The following is a 19,814-nucleotide window of genomic DNA, read 5'->3' as shown; positions in this document are numbered from 1 at the left end:
GATTGAAAGCAGTGAAAGTGGAATTTTCCTACGTAGGAAGCCAGAAACGTGGAAGCAGAAAGCGTCAATTGAATCAACCAATGTGTTTGGGACTTGATGCAAAGACACAGGATGCTTCAAACAAAAGGAGAAGTCAATGATTGTGGATTGTTTTCAAGAAATACTGCAGAAAATGTCATAGACAGATTGAACCTGGAAGAAGAAAGATCTCTAGAAGAGGAAGAAGTCTTTTGATAGGTCCTTCTTGATACCAAGACGGACCAAAGAAAAAGGGAAGTATCCTAGATAAGGAGCAATGTTGGCAAGTAGGAGACAGCTCCATAGGTGAGGAACAAGGAAAGATTTTGTTTAGTATTCAGCAAAATGTAAGGCTAATAAAAAGATAGATATCTAGCCAAGAAGCAAGGATGCTTCCCAGTTAGGATGCCAGGAAATAAACAAAACCTTCATACTGATTACGTTTACATCAGTGTTGTCAAACATACAGCCCTTGGTGCAAAACCCCCGAGAAGGTCCAATCTGATCCGCGGGATGAATTTGCAAAATGCGAAAACGACACAGAAGATATTGACTGCAATTTATAATTTGTCCACTAGGGACCACACTGTTTTAGTAAGAGTAGCTGAGACCTAGAACTAAACTGTAGATGGCAGCAATGCACCAGATTTGCACTTAATTGCACCAAAATTTCAGGTTGTTCATAAAATATTTTCATAATGTTCTTCTTTGCACCAAAACAAAGGGGAAAAATTTTTGAGTTGTCGTTATTTATAGGTTATTATGCCAGTTTGTTCGCACTGGTCTGGCCCACTTGAGATCAACTTGAGCTGTATGTGGCCCCCTGAACTAAAATGAGTTTGACACCCCTGGTTTAATTCAGATCATTCTGATTTACCTGTTAAAATGATCTGAGCAGGTATATGTGTTTAAATACTCCAAAACATTCATCACAATAGAACTGTTTTGACAGCGTCTTTATTGACAGTCTGCTGGAAATAGAGCAGAAGAAGAATTCTTCTCCAAAAATGGAGCCACTACTCCAGCTTTGTTCATTCTCTTGCTTCTGTTTCAGTTATTACTTATTATTTTTATTATTATCCACTCACTAAACCTGGTTAGATAGCAGTTCTCTTGAATACACCAAGCTCTGAATTAAGCCAAAAAGTGAAAAATGTGTTACTGTCTCTACAGGCGAGTGCTCCGTGACAGGCGATATGTATTTCCAGTCCTTTGACGGGCGGGTCTACACCTTCCCTGCAACCTGTCAGTATGTCTTGGCCAAAAGTCGCAACTCTGGGAGGTTCACGGTCACCATCCAGAACACTCCCTGTGGAGCTGTGAGTTACCGTCTCAGTTATTTCTGCTTTTTCAGTTCTGCTTTGTTGAAAAAAAGTGTCTCTACGTCCTGGAAATCTTCCACTTGACCCATTGCAGTCCGACTGTTCTGTTGGCTCGGCTTACAGGTGCATGCGGTTTGTCTGTCGTGTAGATCATATCATGACTTTAGTGCTCAATAATCCCCGCTGAGTCCGGGTCATTTGTCTTCAATAGCCACGCTGCAACTGCTTCAGGCAGATAGTGGACATGAAAAGATGGAGGGCTTCTTCTCCAAGCCTCCAGTTTCCCAGCAGACTTTGAGCTGCTGAGCAAACAGAGTTTTGGGGGGGAGATGGAGGGGACGAGGCGGGATATAAGATGTCCCACTCATCAGAGCAGAGGCCCGAGACCTCTAACAGCCAAGTGAACAGGATTACCTTATCAGGCCAGACTGACAGAGCTGTGGACGGCTTTGTAGTGAAGCGTGAGGTGAAGAGAGGCGCTGGGGGGGGGGGGGCTTGGACAGAGAGGAGGTTATGCGAAAACAGGAGGTGAACGATGGGAAGAGTGGGAAGAAGGAGGAGGAGGAGGAGGGTGGAGGTGGGTGCTAAAAACCTTTCCACTATGAGGCTCTGCCACTTATGAAAGAGGCGATTCATGGATGCAGATCGTTCACTGTCAGCGACGCGCAGACTTTCCTCCTTTGAAAATATCGCAGTGCCACAGTAACGGGCAGCAGCAGCTTAAAATTTACAATTTATTCATGAGCAACGTGATGCACTGTCAAGTCAGATCATGGAGGAGGCTTTGCAACTTTATTGTCTGCAGTTTGGGCCCAACGACTGTCTAGTATAGTCTAAAATAGTCTCAGATTTTTCTTGTCATATAGTTCAGATCTGGCTAAATTTAGCAGATATTTAGCACCAGCAATTCTTAAAGCATCATCAGTCATCTGGTTGAATCCCACTATACGTACTTTCCTAGCATCGAACAATACGCAGACAAAGTTAGTGAGCAGCTGAAACATATACTGAAGCCACTGACTGTATATAAATATGGATGAAACCTCCTTAACGTCTCCCTTATGGTTTACTGTCGAGCGGTTTTGAAGCTCAGTGTAGCGTGTCCAGCGGCCGCCATCTTGGCAGCGCCTGCCTCCACCTCAATTCCAGCTAATTAAAAATTAAAGAGACGGCCTGCGATGGCACCCAACTGTCACTCAGTGCGGCTATGCCCTTTTAATTAAATATTACTTTGATTTAAATATAAATGCTCCCTCGTACAGTTTTCAGGAATGGAGAAATTAGCTTCAGAAACTTGAGCTTGCTACATACACTGCAAGAAGTGAGAAATTTATCCTCAATTTGTTCTCGCAGCAGAACTTTTTTCTCGTGTGGTGTCCGGCAACTATTCTGTGATTGGTCAGAAATTGGAAGTGGGCGTGGTTAATGTGGAAAAGTGGAAATGCTAGCGGACACTCTGTTAGCTCCCAGTCGCTAATATTCGCAGTGTGACCACTTATCTCTTCTGGGTAGAGATCGGTATACTGTGTTTGGGTGCGTGCTGAATGAACGGCATCCATCTCGTCGTCCGTCTCCTGCATCTCCCACAATGCTGTATGCTGCAGTGGGAGGGGCCTATGATGACTTCCCCGGAGTTCGGCTCTAGAGTTTCTCAGGAAGTCTATGTATGGCCAGAACGAACTGTTCTTTTTCTTGCTCACCTTGAGAACAAATTTCTTGCTTCTCATTGAGTATGTAACAAGCTTAAAACACGTTTATTTCTGCTGTAAAGTTCGACATTTTTACCATGGAGGTCAATGGTAGCAGACTCCAGAGATGACTAGCTGGATTTTAGTCTTTTCATGATTTTACATTTTATCTTTTAAGTGTATTATATTCCCTCCCTGCAGACTTTTTCTGTTTTTCTGTTCTTTCACTCTCTTTCTTGTCATTCCACTCAATTTCTTCCTATTATTTCTCTTTCATTATGTATCTGAATTGTTGCGGTTTGGGAAAACTGCCAGCCGTGCTTTATCGCGCCGTCTTGTCTCAATTACAGAATTTGGACGGGGCCTGCATCCAATCAGTTAACCTGGTTATTGACGAGGATCCAAGAACAGAGATCACAATGAGTCACGTGGGAGAGGTCTTCATGGCTGGACAGTACCGCATCTCACTGCCCTATTCTGACGGTAACCTCTTCGTCTTTTATATCCCCCTCCGACATTGTTCTACACCCAGGGCCTGACATCTTTCTTCGGGCAATGGCGGAGGTGGCTTGAATGACAGTTGTGCTATTGAGATGAATTTTTTCCCAATACGCTCACATTGTTTTGCACAAAACGCCTTACCCCTCGGAGTATTGCTCTATTTACACACCACTGTTTTCATGAAGAAGTCAACAGCCCTTTGTTTGTTGTGTGTGAAACTACGTGAGAAGGATCTGATGTTTACCTCGATGACACCAACACTCATCCAGCTCAGCGATGTATTAGAAATAATTAGCCAATAAATTAAACATCCTCGCTTGCAGTACATGAAATTTCGTGCATAAATAAAACTCTACTAGTCGATTTATCAATGTAATTAAAATTCTAATAAGTCTTTTCTGCAGAACATTATATCGTTTCTTGTTTCAGATAAAAGTGAATTAAAAAATCTTTGACGTCACTTTGTTATCTGCACTTTTCAAATGTTCCTCTTATTTTACAGATTGAACGATTGATCTATTAATTGACCAAGTAATTTATATAATAAAATATGATTTAGAAGGAAGGTCAGGTTGTCTGTAACAGTGAAACTGTCACATCCTGCTTTTATAGCGTCAAATAACCAATATTAACTACCATAAAATGTATTTGATGCTGTGGCGCCGCGATATCGATGCCCCGCCCACATTTCCTCCGTTTTCGTGTAATTAATTCTGCGCTCTGCTCTACCTCCACTAGTTACAAGGAAATGTTGGCTACACTTTATTTTTTAAAATTTTTGTTTACAACTTTCACAGTCCCGCGGGACTGCTTTACAGAGCGGTTGACATGGCAACTGGCGGTTGCCATTATGTCTCATCCTGTTTCTGTAGCGTCAAATAACCAACTAAAATGAAACTTATCCAAAACAAATTGACACATGCATCAACATTATATTAACTACGTAAAATGACAGAAACCATCCTTGAAAAAAAAAATTATTTGACGTGTATTTTAGTGTTTTAGTTTGGCCCAAGCCCCGCCCACTAACATGGAGGAGGTGGGGCTTATATGACCTATACTGCAGCCAGCCACCAGGGGGAGCTTCACATGATTTAGCTTCACTTTTAATTAGCTGTCATGACCTCCACTTTCTGTACAGTCTTATCAGTTTGTGACTTTAAAAAAAAAAACTACCATTAATGTCCTCTCTCCCCCCGCAGACCTCTTCCACATCCAGGCGCTGTCGTCCATGTTCCTCCAGGTGAGGACGGCGTTCGGCCTGCGTCTCCAGTACAGCTGGACCGAGTTCCGCCTCTACCTGCAGGCCGACGAGCTGTGGAAGGACGACACCGTGGGGCTGTGCGGCACCTTCAACGGCAACATCCAAGATGACTTCCTGTAAGTGTGCGCCGGCTGACCTCTGACCCCTCCCGCGCCCTCTCTTAACCCCCTCCCTCCAATAATAATAATAAAAAAAAAAGAAAATAGGGATTGTGCTCCTGTTTCAGAGGCAAGGAGGGAGGTGACGGCGAAGTGCTCTCCCTCTCTCACACTCTCTCTCTGTAATGCACACTGGCATCAAAAGCCTCGCTCTCTGATCAGCTCTTTTAGTCCGGCCAGATGAGCGCCCAACTGGACACGCCACTTCAACAAGGAATTTACTGTTTACTGGAATAGGGGCTCCACTGTACCCTACCGTAATGGCCGACCATGAAGGGCGGATGTTGTCTAACAGCTGTAAATGGATATACATCACAGTTGGTGGCTGAAGTGGTCGTATGCTGCTGGAGGGAAAACTGGAGCTCACCTGGCTCAAAGCTCTGAGAAAAAGACTTTAGGACACAAGAGTTTAGTTTGAGGAATTAACTGAATGTAAATAAGTGCATTTAGTCAGGAACTCAGGTAGCTATGGACTCTGCTAATCTTATTTCAAAAAGAAATTGAAAATTGATCAATGGTGCCTTGGGTGGACTCTAAGGTGCCAATCCCTGTATCAGTATCAGATGCAGCAGACTGTAGAGAGGGATGGTACAACCAAAATTTGGATGTCCAAATCCAACACTTGGAGGTGTTATGGTCATTTGGGCAGCTATTGCATCGATTCCCATGTTGACAAATGGGAGTTAACCCGTGAGAGACATCCCGGTTCATCTTCTTCTACTGAATCTATTCAGGACTTCTTCTCCTCCTTCGTCTCGACCTTCTAATCCTTCCTCCTCCTTTTACTTCTCCTCATCCTCTTCCTCTTGTTCCTCTTTCCACTGCTTACTACTTACTACTACTCTCTAGTTCCTACTCCTCCTCCCTCTCTGTTTCTTCCTCTTCTTCCTTGTTCTCTTGTCCTCCTTTTTTTCTTCTTCTTATCTTCTTCCCTCTCCTTATTCACCTCCTTTGTCTCAACCTTCCAATCCTTCCTCTTCTTTTTCAACATCTTCCCCTCCTCCTCTTTCTTTTTTTCTACTGCTTCTTCTCTTTCCTCTTCAACTCCTTCTCCTTCTCCTCCCCTTTTCTATTCCTTCTGTTTCTTCTTCACGTCTTCCTCTTTCTCTATCACTATCTCTCTTTTTTGTCTTAATCTTCCTACCTCTCCTTCTCCCCTCCTCTCCTCTTCCTCTTTCTCCTCCTTTTTCTTCTTCTCCTCATCCTCCCCCACCTTTTCCTTATCCTCTTCCTCCTCTCCCTCTTTCTACTCCTTCTCTCTTTCCTACTCCTCCCCCTCTCCATTTCTTCCTCTTCTTCCTTCTTCTCCACCTCCTTCTTCTCCTCCTTCTGGAATCCACGTGGACGGCAACGTTGGAGACGTGGAGACCTCTTGGCTCATCTTCTTCTACTGAATCTATTCAGGACTTCTTCTCCTCCTTCGTCTCGACCTTCTAATCCTTCCCCTTCTTTTTCAGCATCTTCTTCTCCTCCTCCTCCTCCTCTTTCTTTTTTCTTCTGCTTCTTCTCTTTCCTCTTCAACTCCTTCTCCTCTTTCTCTTTCTACTCCTTCTTCTCTCGTTCCTACTCCTCCTCCCTCTCCGTTTCTTCCTTTTCTTCCTTGTCCTCTACCTCCTTTTTTTTTCTTCTTCTCATCCTCCTTCTTCTCCTCTTTGTGGAGTCCAGACGTGGACACATCTTGGTTCATCTTCTTCTACTCCAGACATTCAGGCTTGTCAATAAAGACCCTAATGTGGCCTTAAAATGAACTCGTAATCCCAGAGGTGCATTTATTTGTTGCCCCTTATTTGTTGGTTATTTTTATGCAGACGTGTGGAAAGTAAGTCGTCATAATGAATCTGTGCTCTGTTGTTTTTTCTTTTTTCCTGCAGATCTCCATCAGGTATGATAGAAAGCACTCCTCAGCTTTTTGGAAATGCCTGGAGGGTCTCGTCGGCATGTTCGGCCGGCCTGAGTACGGCTCAGCTCGACCCGTGTGATGCGCACCAGCAGGCCGGTCAGTTCCCTCCTCCCTCATCAAAAAAAATATAAAAGCCATCTAAATAAGGATGTATCTTATAAATAAGGTGCATTATTTAATGAAACTAGTTTCCCCTTCGGTCGGTTTCACACATTTAACAGAAAATCCAGATTTATTTAGTGTTCAAAACAAATATGGTGACAAGTCAGAAGCTCATGTAGCCACAGACTCTTCTAAACTTATTTCAAAGCTTCAGCAGACTTTATTTTCAGCATTTATTTTAAGTAAACGAAGAATTAAAACATTATTTATATGTAATTGAGCTTCTCATTACCAGACTCCTGGAGGGTGTGGCTGCACACACATGCCTGTGAATGTATGTTTTAAAATCCGCTCCTTCCCCTCCCCCTCCTCTCTCAGTGACCTACGCCTCAGAGATGTGTGACGTCCTGAACCAGGATCTGTTCGCCCCCTGTCACGAGTACCTCAGTCCGACGCCCTTCCATCAGCAGTGCCGCTCGGACACCTGTAGGTGCGGGACGCCCTGCCTCTGCTCGGCGCTCGCCCACTACGCCCGCCACTGCCGCCGATTCTCCATCATCATCGACTTCAGATCGCATGTGCCCGACTGCGGTGAGTGCTCAGACATGTTTGGTCTGCAGAGGATGACTTGCTGAATCCAAACTCATTCTTCATGTTAACACTTGGTTTTAATAACTTTAGAGCTTTAGGAACATTTCTGGTTTCAGGGTGATGAGTTAAGACAAGATGTGACAAACTAATGTGAAGGATCTGTCGACTTCCAGTGGTTTTATGTGGAGACAATGTGACAGGAGTTAATTAACACAGAAATGACCACATTTTAGAGATGACCCGATCCAATGCCGATCTTTTAATATTGAGTATCGGCCAATCTGGGTCCGGATCCGATCTTAAATAGATTCCTAAAGTTCCTCCCCTGTAGCTTCCTAAAGTCTTTCCTTGTCTTCTCCTAGAGTCGACTGGATTCAGTCCAATACATTTTTCTGTCTGTGTTAATGTAGTGTGGAGAGGGTAGCTGGTACCTTGTGTTCTCTACTCCAGAAATGTTCTGGTCATCCAACGCTGCCATAAACTCCCTAACCCTCTCTGGAAGATTTTTCTCCTTGACGCTGTCTCCAGGAAACTTTTCTCTTCTTTTAAACGTTCAGTGTTTGTTAGGTGCAGATTTGACTGAGTGGACTCCGTGGATTCATGGACTAACCTTGTTTTAAAGTTCCGCTATTACAAATCTTCAATTTAAACCTGATAAAGACACTTTTAAGTGGCTCAGTAGGTAGAGCAGGTCGTCCACAAACCAGAGGGTTGGCGGTTCAGTCTTTGGTGCATCGACCACATGCCAACGTGTCCTTTAGCAAGACACTGAACTCAACTCATGTACATTTTGATATTTCGAGTTTGATTTTAGACTCAAGAAAATCAAGAATGCTAAACTCGCTTTTTGTCCTTTAATATATGAAAGAAAAAATGTGAAAACGGTTGTTATTTGATTCATATAAAAGCAGAAGCGTCTGTAGGTGAAGAAGAAGAAGAAGTTCTGTTGGACTCTGGAACAACTTTCAGATGTAATTAGACTTCTTGGTCGTCTGAATTTCTCTCTGAGTATTTGTCTTGTGAATCTGTAGAAGCACCAGGTTTATTTAGTGCTGAACACAATGATCCATGTCTGGACCAGAGAGACCTGGAAACTCCAGATGTTGCAGACTACTTCCTGTTTTCACTGAAGAAGAATACTATTTTTTTCTTTGTTTGTTTTTTAACTTATTGCACTTTTCAAGAAAATTTAATCCAATATTTGTCTCTTTTGTTTTAGACTACAGGATTTTTCGTTTCTGGCTTAAACACCTAAACTGGTGGAGTTTCCTTTGTCTCAGCTCAGATTTACGCAGAATAACGAATCTATCTCTGTGGATTTATGACGTAATCAGAAATTTTTGACTCTTTATTCCACACCATCCTGTCCCTGCAGCCGTCCCCTGTCCTGCCACCATGCAGTACGGCACCTGTGTGTCCTCCTGCCAGCGCCGCTGCTCCTCCCTGTCCGTCCCGCAGCAATGTGGGGACGAGTGTGAGGAGGGCTGCGTCTGCCCTCCGGGGTCCTTTTACAACCAGCGAACGCACACCTGCGTGCACAGGTAAGGCAGAGTGGGCGGGGCTTCCAGAACAATAAATCAAACATATTGCAGCAGTTTCTTCTCTTATAGCACGTTGCAGACTTCGGCATTGAGTTCAGGAGGCAGATGGGAATCAGCTGAAGCCCGTTGACAGGCCAACCGGCTGGAGTCACTCCACCAAACAAATCCTCTCAAAGTGATATTTGTATCTGCTCTGCAGCTTGGGTCAGCCTTTAAGTGGAAAGCCTTGTATCTCTCTCTCCCGCAGTCGTTACAGAGCCAGAAGACCTCTGCGATTGTGCTCTCCCTTTCAGCCTGGCTCTGCCCTGGAAGACATGCAGCTTAATTCCGCTTAAATGTCCCAGGTTTTTACATCCTAGTGCGGCGCGGCGCTTTACTTACCATGTGATAGGGTTACAATCGAGGAATCCACCGTGAAACCCCCCTTTCATTCCCACTCGGACTCTGGACGACACAGATATCTGATAACCAGTGAGAAAGAATTTGTAGTACAGAGGCTGATGTGTGGCGTTGGCCTATATGTTACAAAGGCTTTTAGCTGCAGACAAACACACATGTAGGGCCAATGTAATATTTATTTATTTTCTTCATGATAAAAGTGTCTAATCTAAATCGATTCAACACCTTCAGCACTGATTTAAAGCCTCATATCAGATCCTTACCTTTCCACTAATACTCTGTTTGAGGTAACACAATCCCCTCTTTAACATAATTCTTAACAGTGAGGAACAAACTGAGCACTGTCTGGTTTCACGTCAACCAAAACCTGGTGTGTAAAGTTGGACGCAGGATGTTTCTGCAGATGTTTGCATTTGAAATAGTCACATAATGCTGCATCTGAAGTTGTCCCGCGCTGCTCTTAAGAAGAATCTCACCCAAACTCTGCACGTTTCACCTCCTTATTTGTGTTTTTAACTAACAATCTTTATTCTTATTTTTTTGGTTTTATTTTGTGTGCGTTTTCAGGAGCGAGTGTCCCTGCAGTTTCCTGGGAGCGGATTACGAACCAGGAGATGTGATCATGACGTCAGCAGGTGTTCAGTAAGATCCTCCTCCCTTGTCTCTGTCCTTCACGTCTGAATCCTCAAAAACGACCTTCCACGTGTTAGAAGACAAACCCGTTTCTGTGAATCCACCTCCTGTCTGTTGCACCCAGACATTCTGACAAAGTGAAAACAGTTGTTAACGAGATTAAATAATGAAATGAAAGCAGATTTTAGCTACAGCTGCAGGGACATCGTGAAGGTGTAAAGTATTTCACTATTTGCCACTACAAGATGAAAATTGACAAATGCAATTTTGCTTTATTCACACGTTTGTGTTTAGTCCTGCAGAGTAAATGTCATGGAGGCATCAAAATCATCAAGGCTCATCCCTTTGGAAGTCTGCATATACTTTGTATTTTCCAAATTTCCCAAGTGTAAAGGCCGCCACTCAATGATGTTGTGCTAATGTCAGATAAAAAGTCATTGGGAGAAAACACTAAATGCAGACAATGAAAGGATTTAAAATTTAGTCATATCACCTCTAAGGGCCAATTTTTTGGTGCTGGCCCGTCAGTAAGGATCTGTGGCCAAAGTTTCGATGATGTGTCCTGCACCTTAGCCACTAGTCAGACCCCTGTCACTGCCTATTTTTTATTTTTTTGCTGATATTTGCAGGAGCATAATCAGTTCTCAAAGGAGCCACACCAGACCAACTTTCAACTACAAAAAAATTGCATACTGGGAAGTTTTTCCAGGCAAGGGTTGATGCATTGGTTGGGACACACTGAGCCAATTGTCAATTGTTTTCTTGTGTTGGGCCATCAGTCAACTTCTGCGGGACAGGGTTTTCTGGTGTGTCTGGTCCACTTTTTGGTGGCTTTTTACAATATTCAAGGATTCAAGGATTCAAGGATTCTTTATTGTCATTTCAACACATGTTGGTACATGGGATGGAACGAAATTAGTTTCTCTGGTCCCGATTCAAGCCATAGCAGAAATAGAAAATCTGAATGGTTCAGAGAGACCACTCTGATTGGCTGGTGATCTTAAAGAACCAGAGCATGAAAAGACAACCGGAAGTGCTGAAAATAAAGGAAACAGCAAAATTCAACAACTTTACTCCATCTTCATTTTATCTAAACATTAAAATCAAAAAATATTTCCCCAAAAACACGAAGTCTACGTCGCTGTTACTCTTCTATGCAGAACCACATGAAGCCCCAAATGATTCGATTGGCCCCACAGATATTTGCAGGAGCATAATCAGTTCCCAGTGGGGAGAGACTCCAGGCCAACTTTCCACCAGAAGCATTTTGTGGGTGTAGGAAGTTGGTCTGCCTTCTAGGCTAGGGTCGATGTGTTTGAGCTGTGACACACCAAGCCAATGGTCGGTTGATTTCCAATGTCAGCCTTTCGGTCAACGCCTGTGGCCTTAGTTTTTCTGAAGTGCACCATTGGTACTAGTTGGACCCCTCTCTGTGGCGTTTTGGCAAAGTTCAACCAAACCTTCAGTCCCCCAAACATCTACAAATATGATGATCATCTAGAATGAATAAACTATAGACCAGGTGACTGTTATGATTCAGGAGAGGACACCTTCCTAGCCTCTAAGCTAACAGTAGCTCTTCCAGTTTCCTCTTTTGAGCAACGAATCCAGACTACTGCCACCTGCTCAGGTGTAGAACATGTGTACCAGCTGGTCGTTGGTTTTAGTGCAACTTTCTGTTCCAAACACACTTGGCCATTGTTGCCCATATATGTTACTTTGGTGTGTTCGTACCTTAAAGCATTGTTTTATTTAATTTCCTGTACATATATCTGCTGTTCGTCATGTAAAACCTCCCTGTGTTCCCCTGCAGGCTCTGTCTGAATGGTAAACTGGTGTCCCAAACCACAGAAACTGGTAGGTCACTCATTAAAGAACATTTTTTATTAATTTCCTCTTTTCATTTATTAAATTTGTATTCAATGATATTCAAGATTTTTACAGTTTATCCACAGCATCCCAAATTTCTGCTTCGATCCCTGCAGACAGACTGTGTCCACCGGGTCAGCTGTACCAGAACTGCTCAGAGGGGGAGGACGGCCTCCTGCCAGGAAGGGGCGTGGCCTGTGAGCACACCTGTGAGTCCTTCCTGCTCAACCTCACCTGCTCGACACACGAGCCCTGTGTGGCCGGATGTACCTGCCCTCCAGGGTGAGTCATTACAGCAAGAGTTAATGTGAAATGCTACTAGATGTTTGTTCTGGTTGAGATTGTATATAGTTTATTTAAAATGTAATCCCTGGAAAACTTTCATTTGAGCAAACATTTGGGAATACTGCTTTTGCATTATCCTTCAAAAACCACCTCACACATAGTACAGCTTGCCCTGATGCTGATTTACCTTGCGGTTGACTTTTTTTAAGGAATCGATGTAGCCTGCTGTAGTCTATTGTCTGCAAAGGATTTGTTTGGCTTGGCAGATCTTTGCTGGAGCATAATCACTTTCCAACAGAGAGACTCCAGACTAACTTTCCACCACAAAACACTTGTAGGCGGAGAAGCTGATTTGGTTTCCAGGCTAAGGTCGATGTGTTTGGTCTGTGAGTCACCAAGCCAACAGTCAGTCGGTTGTTTTCCAGCTCTGGGCCGTCGGTCACGTCTGCAGCTCTAGTTTTACTGTTGGCACGAGTCAGATCTCTCTCTGCGGCTTTTCAACATGTTGAGTGGAGTCGCCCAGAGAGATCACTCTGATTGGCAAAGCATGAGAAGAAAACCAGAAGTGACAAAATTGAAAAAAATGACAAAAAGGACACTTTTACTCTTCTTTTTTTTTTTTGTTAATCTCCAACTTCATCTGAAAATTAAAATCCACAAATATATTCTTAACAACACGATCACCTTGGATGAATAAAGTGTACTGTAGACCAACTGAACAGCATGATCCTGGAGAGGACAGCTAGGAAGATTCCCAGCTCCATACCTTCCCAGCTAACAGTAGCTCTTCCTAGCATTCAAACCTTCCAGCTATTAGTCGCTCTTCCTAGATTCCTAGCATTCCAGCTGTTAGTAGCTCTCCCTAGCCTGCTAGCCTCCCAGCTAATGGTAGCCTTTCCTAGATTCCTAGCCTCCCAGCTCACAGTAGGTCTAGCCACCCAGCTAATAATAGCTCTTCCTAACCTGCTAACCTTCCAGCTAATAGTAGCTCTTCCTGGCTTCCTAGCCTTATAGCAAATAGTAGCTCTTCCTGTTTCCCCTTTTGAATGATGAATACAGACAACAACAGACATATAGACTTTAAACCAGCCACCAGTTATTTGTTAGCTGTAGATTTTGTGGTTTGTTTAAGCTCAAGCTTTTGGTCCATACATAGTCGGTATTTCTTCTTTTTTACTGTTGACTTGTTTGTGACCAGAGCAGATAAGATGAATCTCAAATGGTCCCAAACGTATGAATAACAGACTGTAGCTCAGCTGTTTGGTATGAAGGTGAATGAGAGTGACATTTCCATTGCCAGGCAAAGGTTAAGAAATGAGTGTGTTGTCCGGTGAAATTCAAAGCTGTGAGAGTGTAGTAGCCTGAAGTTGACGTCACCAGGAGTTAGGGGTTCAGATTTGTTAATCTCCTCCCTCTGCTGCAGGAGGACGCTGGTCACAACATTAATCACGATTTACGTCTGCACAATACATGCAGTCAGTGTTTGGTTGAAACCTCTGCCTGCCCACCATGAAGTACTAAGTTACAGATGCATTTGGCACTTTGTGACTTTTTTTCTTCAGGCTTTTACACTAGACTCTTTTTCTGGTTGTTTCTGGAGGCTACACTCACACATACCAATCTTTGAGATACTATCATTTTTATTGATATAACTGATGTTTCATGAAGAACGATTGTGGATGACTATACATGGTGCATGAGAACGACCAGTTTTATTGCCTTTTCTGTTTATCGAGCAAAACTTTCTTGCATGAAAACTTTCTTTGCTGTTAAGAGAGATTTAATAAACTGGATCAAGTTGGTCAGAGACCCTGAAGATTAAAAGATTGTTCATATTTTGCGATGGACCCCTCTCTCCAGATCATCTGTGGGAGACAAACGTCCTTAAAGCCGTCAGATGAGGCTGGCAGACATAACGGAGTAGATTACGGTCATCTGATCCCCCTAATCCTCTCTGGCTGTCGGCCTGAATGGAGGGTTAAGTGGTTTCATTCTGTGACATCAACCAGGAGTCATCCTGATTACAATATGTACAGGCAGAGTTCAGTTTAAACACGGCCTATCTTATGACACATTTGCACAGATTACATAACTGATTGATGGCAGCTCTGCACCTGAAAAACAGGACTATTGTATTATGCTGTTTCGGGGCCCTAATGCAAACTGGGATGCACAGAAAAGAGCTCATAAGTTGGCAACGATGCGCCTATATGATCTAAATATGGCTGCCAAATATTCAAAAAGGTTGTTGTAAGTGATTCTTTTAAGACATACACAACTGTTGGTACTTTATTTCTTGTCCTAAGAACATTTTGGAGGTCCATCTAGTACTGAGGAGAGGAGTACTGGGACCACACATAGAGCAGTGTCTATGAATTTGGTTTGGGATTTCGTCAAAGATTGATTGGTTTTCTGAAGATTACACAATTCTGGATCTAAAGGGAGGACAATAACTCGTAGAGTTTCTTGAAGACGTTTCATCCAAGTAGCTTCTTCCATTTTAAAATACTGGTGGGGAGTTGGGGTTTAAATAGTAACATTTGTGGGTGTCTGTGAAGGTTCTCCATCATCCAGCTCATGGTATATCCAAAAACATCAAAGAAAGGCAGCTGGACTTGTAGAGTTTCTTGAAGACGTTTCATCACTCACCCAAGTAGCTTCTTCAGTTCTAATGTGGCTAAAATGTGGACATTGTTGTCTTCAGAGGAGTGTCCTTTGTCATTCTGGTGTAGGTGGTAAATATGGAAAAACACTGAACCAAGGAGGTGGACTGAGATATAATCTGCCATCAATGTAAAACACAGGCTTAACTTCTGTCCCCAACATGTTTCACCCCGTTCAAACGTTGAGACTGGAGCTTCTGACTTCCAATAGGTTGTTTGAGTACTATTCATCAGGGAAGGGGGACAGGGACAACTCCTCCACCCGTCATTTAGAACTGAAGACTTGGATGAAACGTCTTCAAGAAACTCTACAAGTCCACTTGCCTTTCTTTAGCATTTTTGCATATAACATCTGTGGCTGTTACCCATCAGAAACTCACGTGACTAGTGTCTGTTAACAACTAGATACTGACCTGTAGATCGAGGAAATGTTTGTCTTCTTTCACCAATAAATGCTACTCTAACAACTCATTAATGTCCAACATGTGAACGGGGGTGACAGCATCTATCTTGGGGGCAGATGTTAAGGCTGTATTGTAAATTGATGGTAGATTGTACCTCAGTCCACCTCCTTCGTTCAGAGAAGGATGTTCCAATTTCCAAGCTACTTGGATGAGAGGCGAAACGTCTTCAAGAAACTCTACGAGTCCTGTTTCCCTTGTTTTCAGCTTTATTTTTTGATATAAAACAACATTCAAGTGAGGAAGTTACCCCCTGATTAAAACCTTCCTTCTTAATGTCAGTCCTGGTTTTTAAATGGCACCAGTTTGGCTTTTCTGACTCAGAGAGTATTTCATCTCACTTCCGGAAATACAATGACGTGACGAAAAGTTCACTGAGGCACAGAGACGTCCTGTTTCATGGCTGTGATTCATATATCACAGTTTACCACATAAAAACAAGACGACCTTTATGGGAGCAACAAGCCCACCACCTCCGAATGAGACGTCAGGTGTTTAATAACTCCCTGAAACCTGATAGTTTGTGAACTAATTTTGCGGTAAACACGAACACAAAGAGATCTCATTCATCCTTCCACGGTCACTGCATTCAATCCCAAGTTAGGCTATCTCCAAAAAAGTTTCAGGTGTGTACCTCCCACAGATCATTACTGATTAAAAACCCAAACTCTCCTCTAGTCATTTAGAACAGAAGAAGGTACTTGGATGAAACTTTTCAGCTTTGTTTTTTGGATAAACCATCAACTGGATGACTGAAAACTTGCACAAACATTTGAAAACTTTATTCACATTCTAAAAACCTGACATCATTAAAGAGTTTATTTATATATAGCACTTCTCCTGCTTAACATAACGCATTAAAACGCTCATAAAGGAAAGAAAAACAGGTACTTTAGGTGAAGGTATTGTAAATAAAATATCTTCTGCAGTATTATTCCAGTTGTGTTGTTTACATTCCTTCTCCATGTTTAGTTCCTCAAGCTAAAGACCTGAACGACAGAGGATAGTCAGAAGATGGAGTTTGCTCTGAAATCAGCGAGTTTTGTAGCTTCTTTCCAGATAGGATGTATGTTTAGTAAGTCTGGATTGGAAGACAGTTTATTTGTTGGTGATCATGTGGTCTTAGACTTGGCAAGAAGTGGCGATACCTGGATGAATAGAAAGCCAAAGGCTCGTCGTGTAAACAAATGGATCAAAATAATTTTAGGTTTTAAGATTGTACTGTACAGAAACATCATCAGTTCACTCTAATCTAATTTAAAGTTAGTTTAAAATCAGATATAATATCTAAATGTTTTGGTAATGGCAAAAAAATAGCAAGATTTCCATAGTTAATGTGAGTTTTTTATTTTTTTTTTAATATACATCTATTGTAAATGTACCTGTAAGGGATATTTTTAAAATCTCTATTACACCTACAGCTCCCCGACTTACGTCGACAGTAAGTGTAGAAAACTTTGTTTTTGTCGAGAGAAACATCTGGGAGGTCCCTGAAGCTGAATCTGTCGTTCAAAAGACCCGTTTCTTCATCTGTTTCTGCTCTTTTGTTTCTTCTTCGTTTCAGTCGGTTTTGACGCTACATGGCGCATTACTGCCATCTGCAGGGTAAGCTTATTTACTACGACCACACTTCAGATTCTGCTTGCTATCCACAGTGTTTCTACCAAACTACAGGGTGGGCCGTAGTCGTAATAACAGAAATCCCACGTTAAATAAAGTGAATGCTATCAATGTTAAGAAGGAAGGTTTACTGGAAAATGATTCAAAAGTGCTGATGACTCATCTGGCACTTGCAGGCGTGTACTCATTTAGTATCCAATGAAATGCTTTCTGGAATTTTTAATGTAGCTGGCTTCGGCTATCAGCTCTGCCTTGAATGGGTGGAGCCTGCTCAGGTCATTTATGTGTGGTTGTAGTTGAATACATAAAATGTAATCAGTGTAAATGTTGCAGACTGATATGACAAAGCTTGCAGCATCTCTGGCTTTTACTCATGATCCCTTGTATTTGTACAACTGCAACAACCTCAGCTGCAGACGATGACCAGCTGCCTCCGCTGTTATAGTAATACTACATTTAGATAATAATCATGCAAACAGAAAAAAAAAAAATCCAGACTCAAAGTCAAATGCGTGGTATTCGTCTGCAGCAGGACTTTAAAAACCTCTAATGGGAAATAATCAGCTGAGGTGCCGACAGATGAATCCATTGTGTTTTCATTCACAATGGCACACTTTGTTTATGATCAAAATGTAGACCATTCATTCATTCATTCATTCCTTCTGCGTCAATTAACCCAGCTGAACTCATGTGAACCTGGATTTTCAGGTGCAAAACAGAAGCATGCGGCGTGCTGGAATCTGGTTACAGGGCGTCCATACGGTGGTGGAAATCTGTTTGCTCGGTTTCAGGTTACTCCGGAGTTTAGTTGTGTTTTAAGCAAATACAGTGAAGACGAATGTTGGTGAAGGCGACGACGACGCTTATCTGTCGACCGTGTTGACCTCTAAAACACCAACAGCTGGAAGAACGTTTTGAGGGATCTGTGGCACTGCATCACAACCATGGATCATATCTTTTATCATATCACGACAAACTTTAAAAGCGAAACATTCGGGAAAATATACAATCAGAATTTCATATAAAGATTTAAAGCCGCTATTCATTCATTCATTTAGGGATTTTAATGTCCATTAGAGACGTCCTTGTTGTTTCTTGATGCCAAATCCAATACCGATCTTTTGATCTTGATTACCGGCTGATCTGAGTCCCGATCAGATCTTAAATAAGCCAGATTTCCTCCCCTGTAGATTCCTAAAATCCTTCCTTCTCTTCCTTGTCTTCTCCTAGAGTCGACTGGATTCAGTCCAATAAATATTTCTGTCCAAGTTAATGTAGTGTGGAGAGGGTAGCTGGTACCTTGGCTCCAGAGAACCTGTGTTCTGTGCTTCAGAAATGTTCCAGATGTAGTCAAGCAGTGTCCTTGATTTTCTGTCTGCACATTAACTTCTGCCTTATGCTTAAATAGAAAAATGAAAGAAGATTGATATGACGTCTACATCTTGTACTGTATTGTGTCCCTCAGCCCAAAGCAGCTAAGCACGGGAAAATTATGTGCGACTTCATAACATAGGTCAAAGATATGGGATCAGTTGATAGTGTTAGAATGTTTTGAACGCTTGAACTCTAACCAAAAAGTGTTTTGCAAGACTGAAACTATGTTTTTTGAAACTGAGCCCAGGTCGTCTTTGCTGTTCGCGCATCCATTGTGTGTCAATCACTGGCAGAGCAGTCTGGACAATTTGGTGGGACTGTATGTCTGCAAACGGTCCCACCAAACCTGGTCCTGTCTCAAAGATCAAAGCTTGTTGTTGTTTTTTTCCCCTGATTCAGAGGGGCCGTCCACACGGAAACGCAAAAAACGCTGAAACGCATAAGTTTTTCATCGTTTTGGCCGATCGTCCACACGTATCCTGTAAACGCATGGCCCTAAAACGCACTTTTCTGAAAACGGGTCCCAGGGTGGAGAAATTCGCAAACGCAGCTCTTGCGTTTCTTTGTGGACGGACACAAACGGAGAAAACGATGACGTCATCGCCACACTCCCGAGCAGCCTTCCACCTCCCGCGAGACGTCTTGTAACAACATCAACAACAATGGCAGACTACATGCTAGTTTTCCTGCTGGAGAAGATATTGAGCCTATTAGGGTTACTAGGGCAAAATATCATGCTCCTGTGCCACCACGCTGAGCAAAAAAGGCGATTTGTAAACAGCGCTCAAGATTTGTGCGCATGCTCCGCCTCTTCCTCTCCGTTTTTGGTGAATTTCTATAGGCCTGGAATATGAAGTAGCGTTTTTGGTCGAGCTGAAACGGATCTGTGTGGACGCGGATATTTCTTGAAACGATGCCCTCGAAAACGGAGAGGGAAAAGACCGTTTTAGTACGTGTGGACGAGGACAGAGTTTCAAACCAGAACAGTCAGAGAACGCTGCCAAAAAAATCACCTGCCTCTAAAGCTCTGATCTATTTGGTCAAATCTCTGTCACCTTTAAAAGAACACACCAAATATTCACCCACAAGTTGCGGCGGCTGTGGCTCAGTAGGTTGAGCAGGTTGTCCACAAACCAGAGGGTTAGCGGTTCAATCCCCGGAATGTGCCACATGCTGAAGTGTGTGAGTGTCTGTGCTTGTGTGAGCAAATGGGTGGATGTGTCTGTGACTGTAAAGCGCTCTGAGTACCAATAGGTAGAAAAGCGTTATATAAAGGAAAGGCCATTTACCAATTCATTTCAAGATACAGATTCACTATTTCAAAGTAAGATTTCCAAGCTTTTTTGCAAACATATTTTTTTCCGGAGGATTTTAAACTTGAATGCACTAAGAGAACAGAGATACTGTAAAAAAAAAAAAAAAAAA

At 42.7% G+C, this 19,814-nt stretch overlaps 1 protein-coding gene across 1 annotated transcript in view; it reads left to right on the top strand.

Moving 5' to 3' along the window:
• otog (otogelin) overlaps window positions 1-19,814 on the top strand; it is a gene marked incomplete at its 5' end in the record, with an annotated part of 59,909 nt that overhangs the window by 11,871 nt on the left and 28,224 nt on the right. Inside the window, 9 exons of the mRNA XM_084541873.1 lie at window positions 1,192-1,337; window positions 3,379-3,511; window positions 4,732-4,909; window positions 6,823-6,947; window positions 7,332-7,544; window positions 8,920-9,085; window positions 10,052-10,126; window positions 11,931-11,974; window positions 12,103-12,268. Of these exons, the coding sequence (XP_084397999.1) occupies window positions 1,192-1,337; window positions 3,379-3,511; window positions 4,732-4,909; window positions 6,823-6,947; window positions 7,332-7,544; window positions 8,920-9,085; window positions 10,052-10,126; window positions 11,931-11,974; window positions 12,103-12,268 (1,246 nt within the window). The remainder of the gene's footprint in view (window positions 1-1,191; window positions 1,338-3,378; window positions 3,512-4,731; window positions 4,910-6,822; window positions 6,948-7,331; window positions 7,545-8,919; window positions 9,086-10,051; window positions 10,127-11,930; window positions 11,975-12,102; window positions 12,269-19,814) is intronic.

Source organism: Chelon labrosus (genome assembly GCF_963514085.1).
Source record: "Chelon labrosus genome assembly, chromosome: 3".
NCBI classification, from domain to species: Eukaryota; Metazoa; Chordata; class Actinopteri; order Mugiliformes; family Mugilidae; genus Chelon; species Chelon labrosus.
Note: the sequence above shows the minus strand (reverse complement) of the source record. Positions and strands in the feature narration are given on the sequence as shown.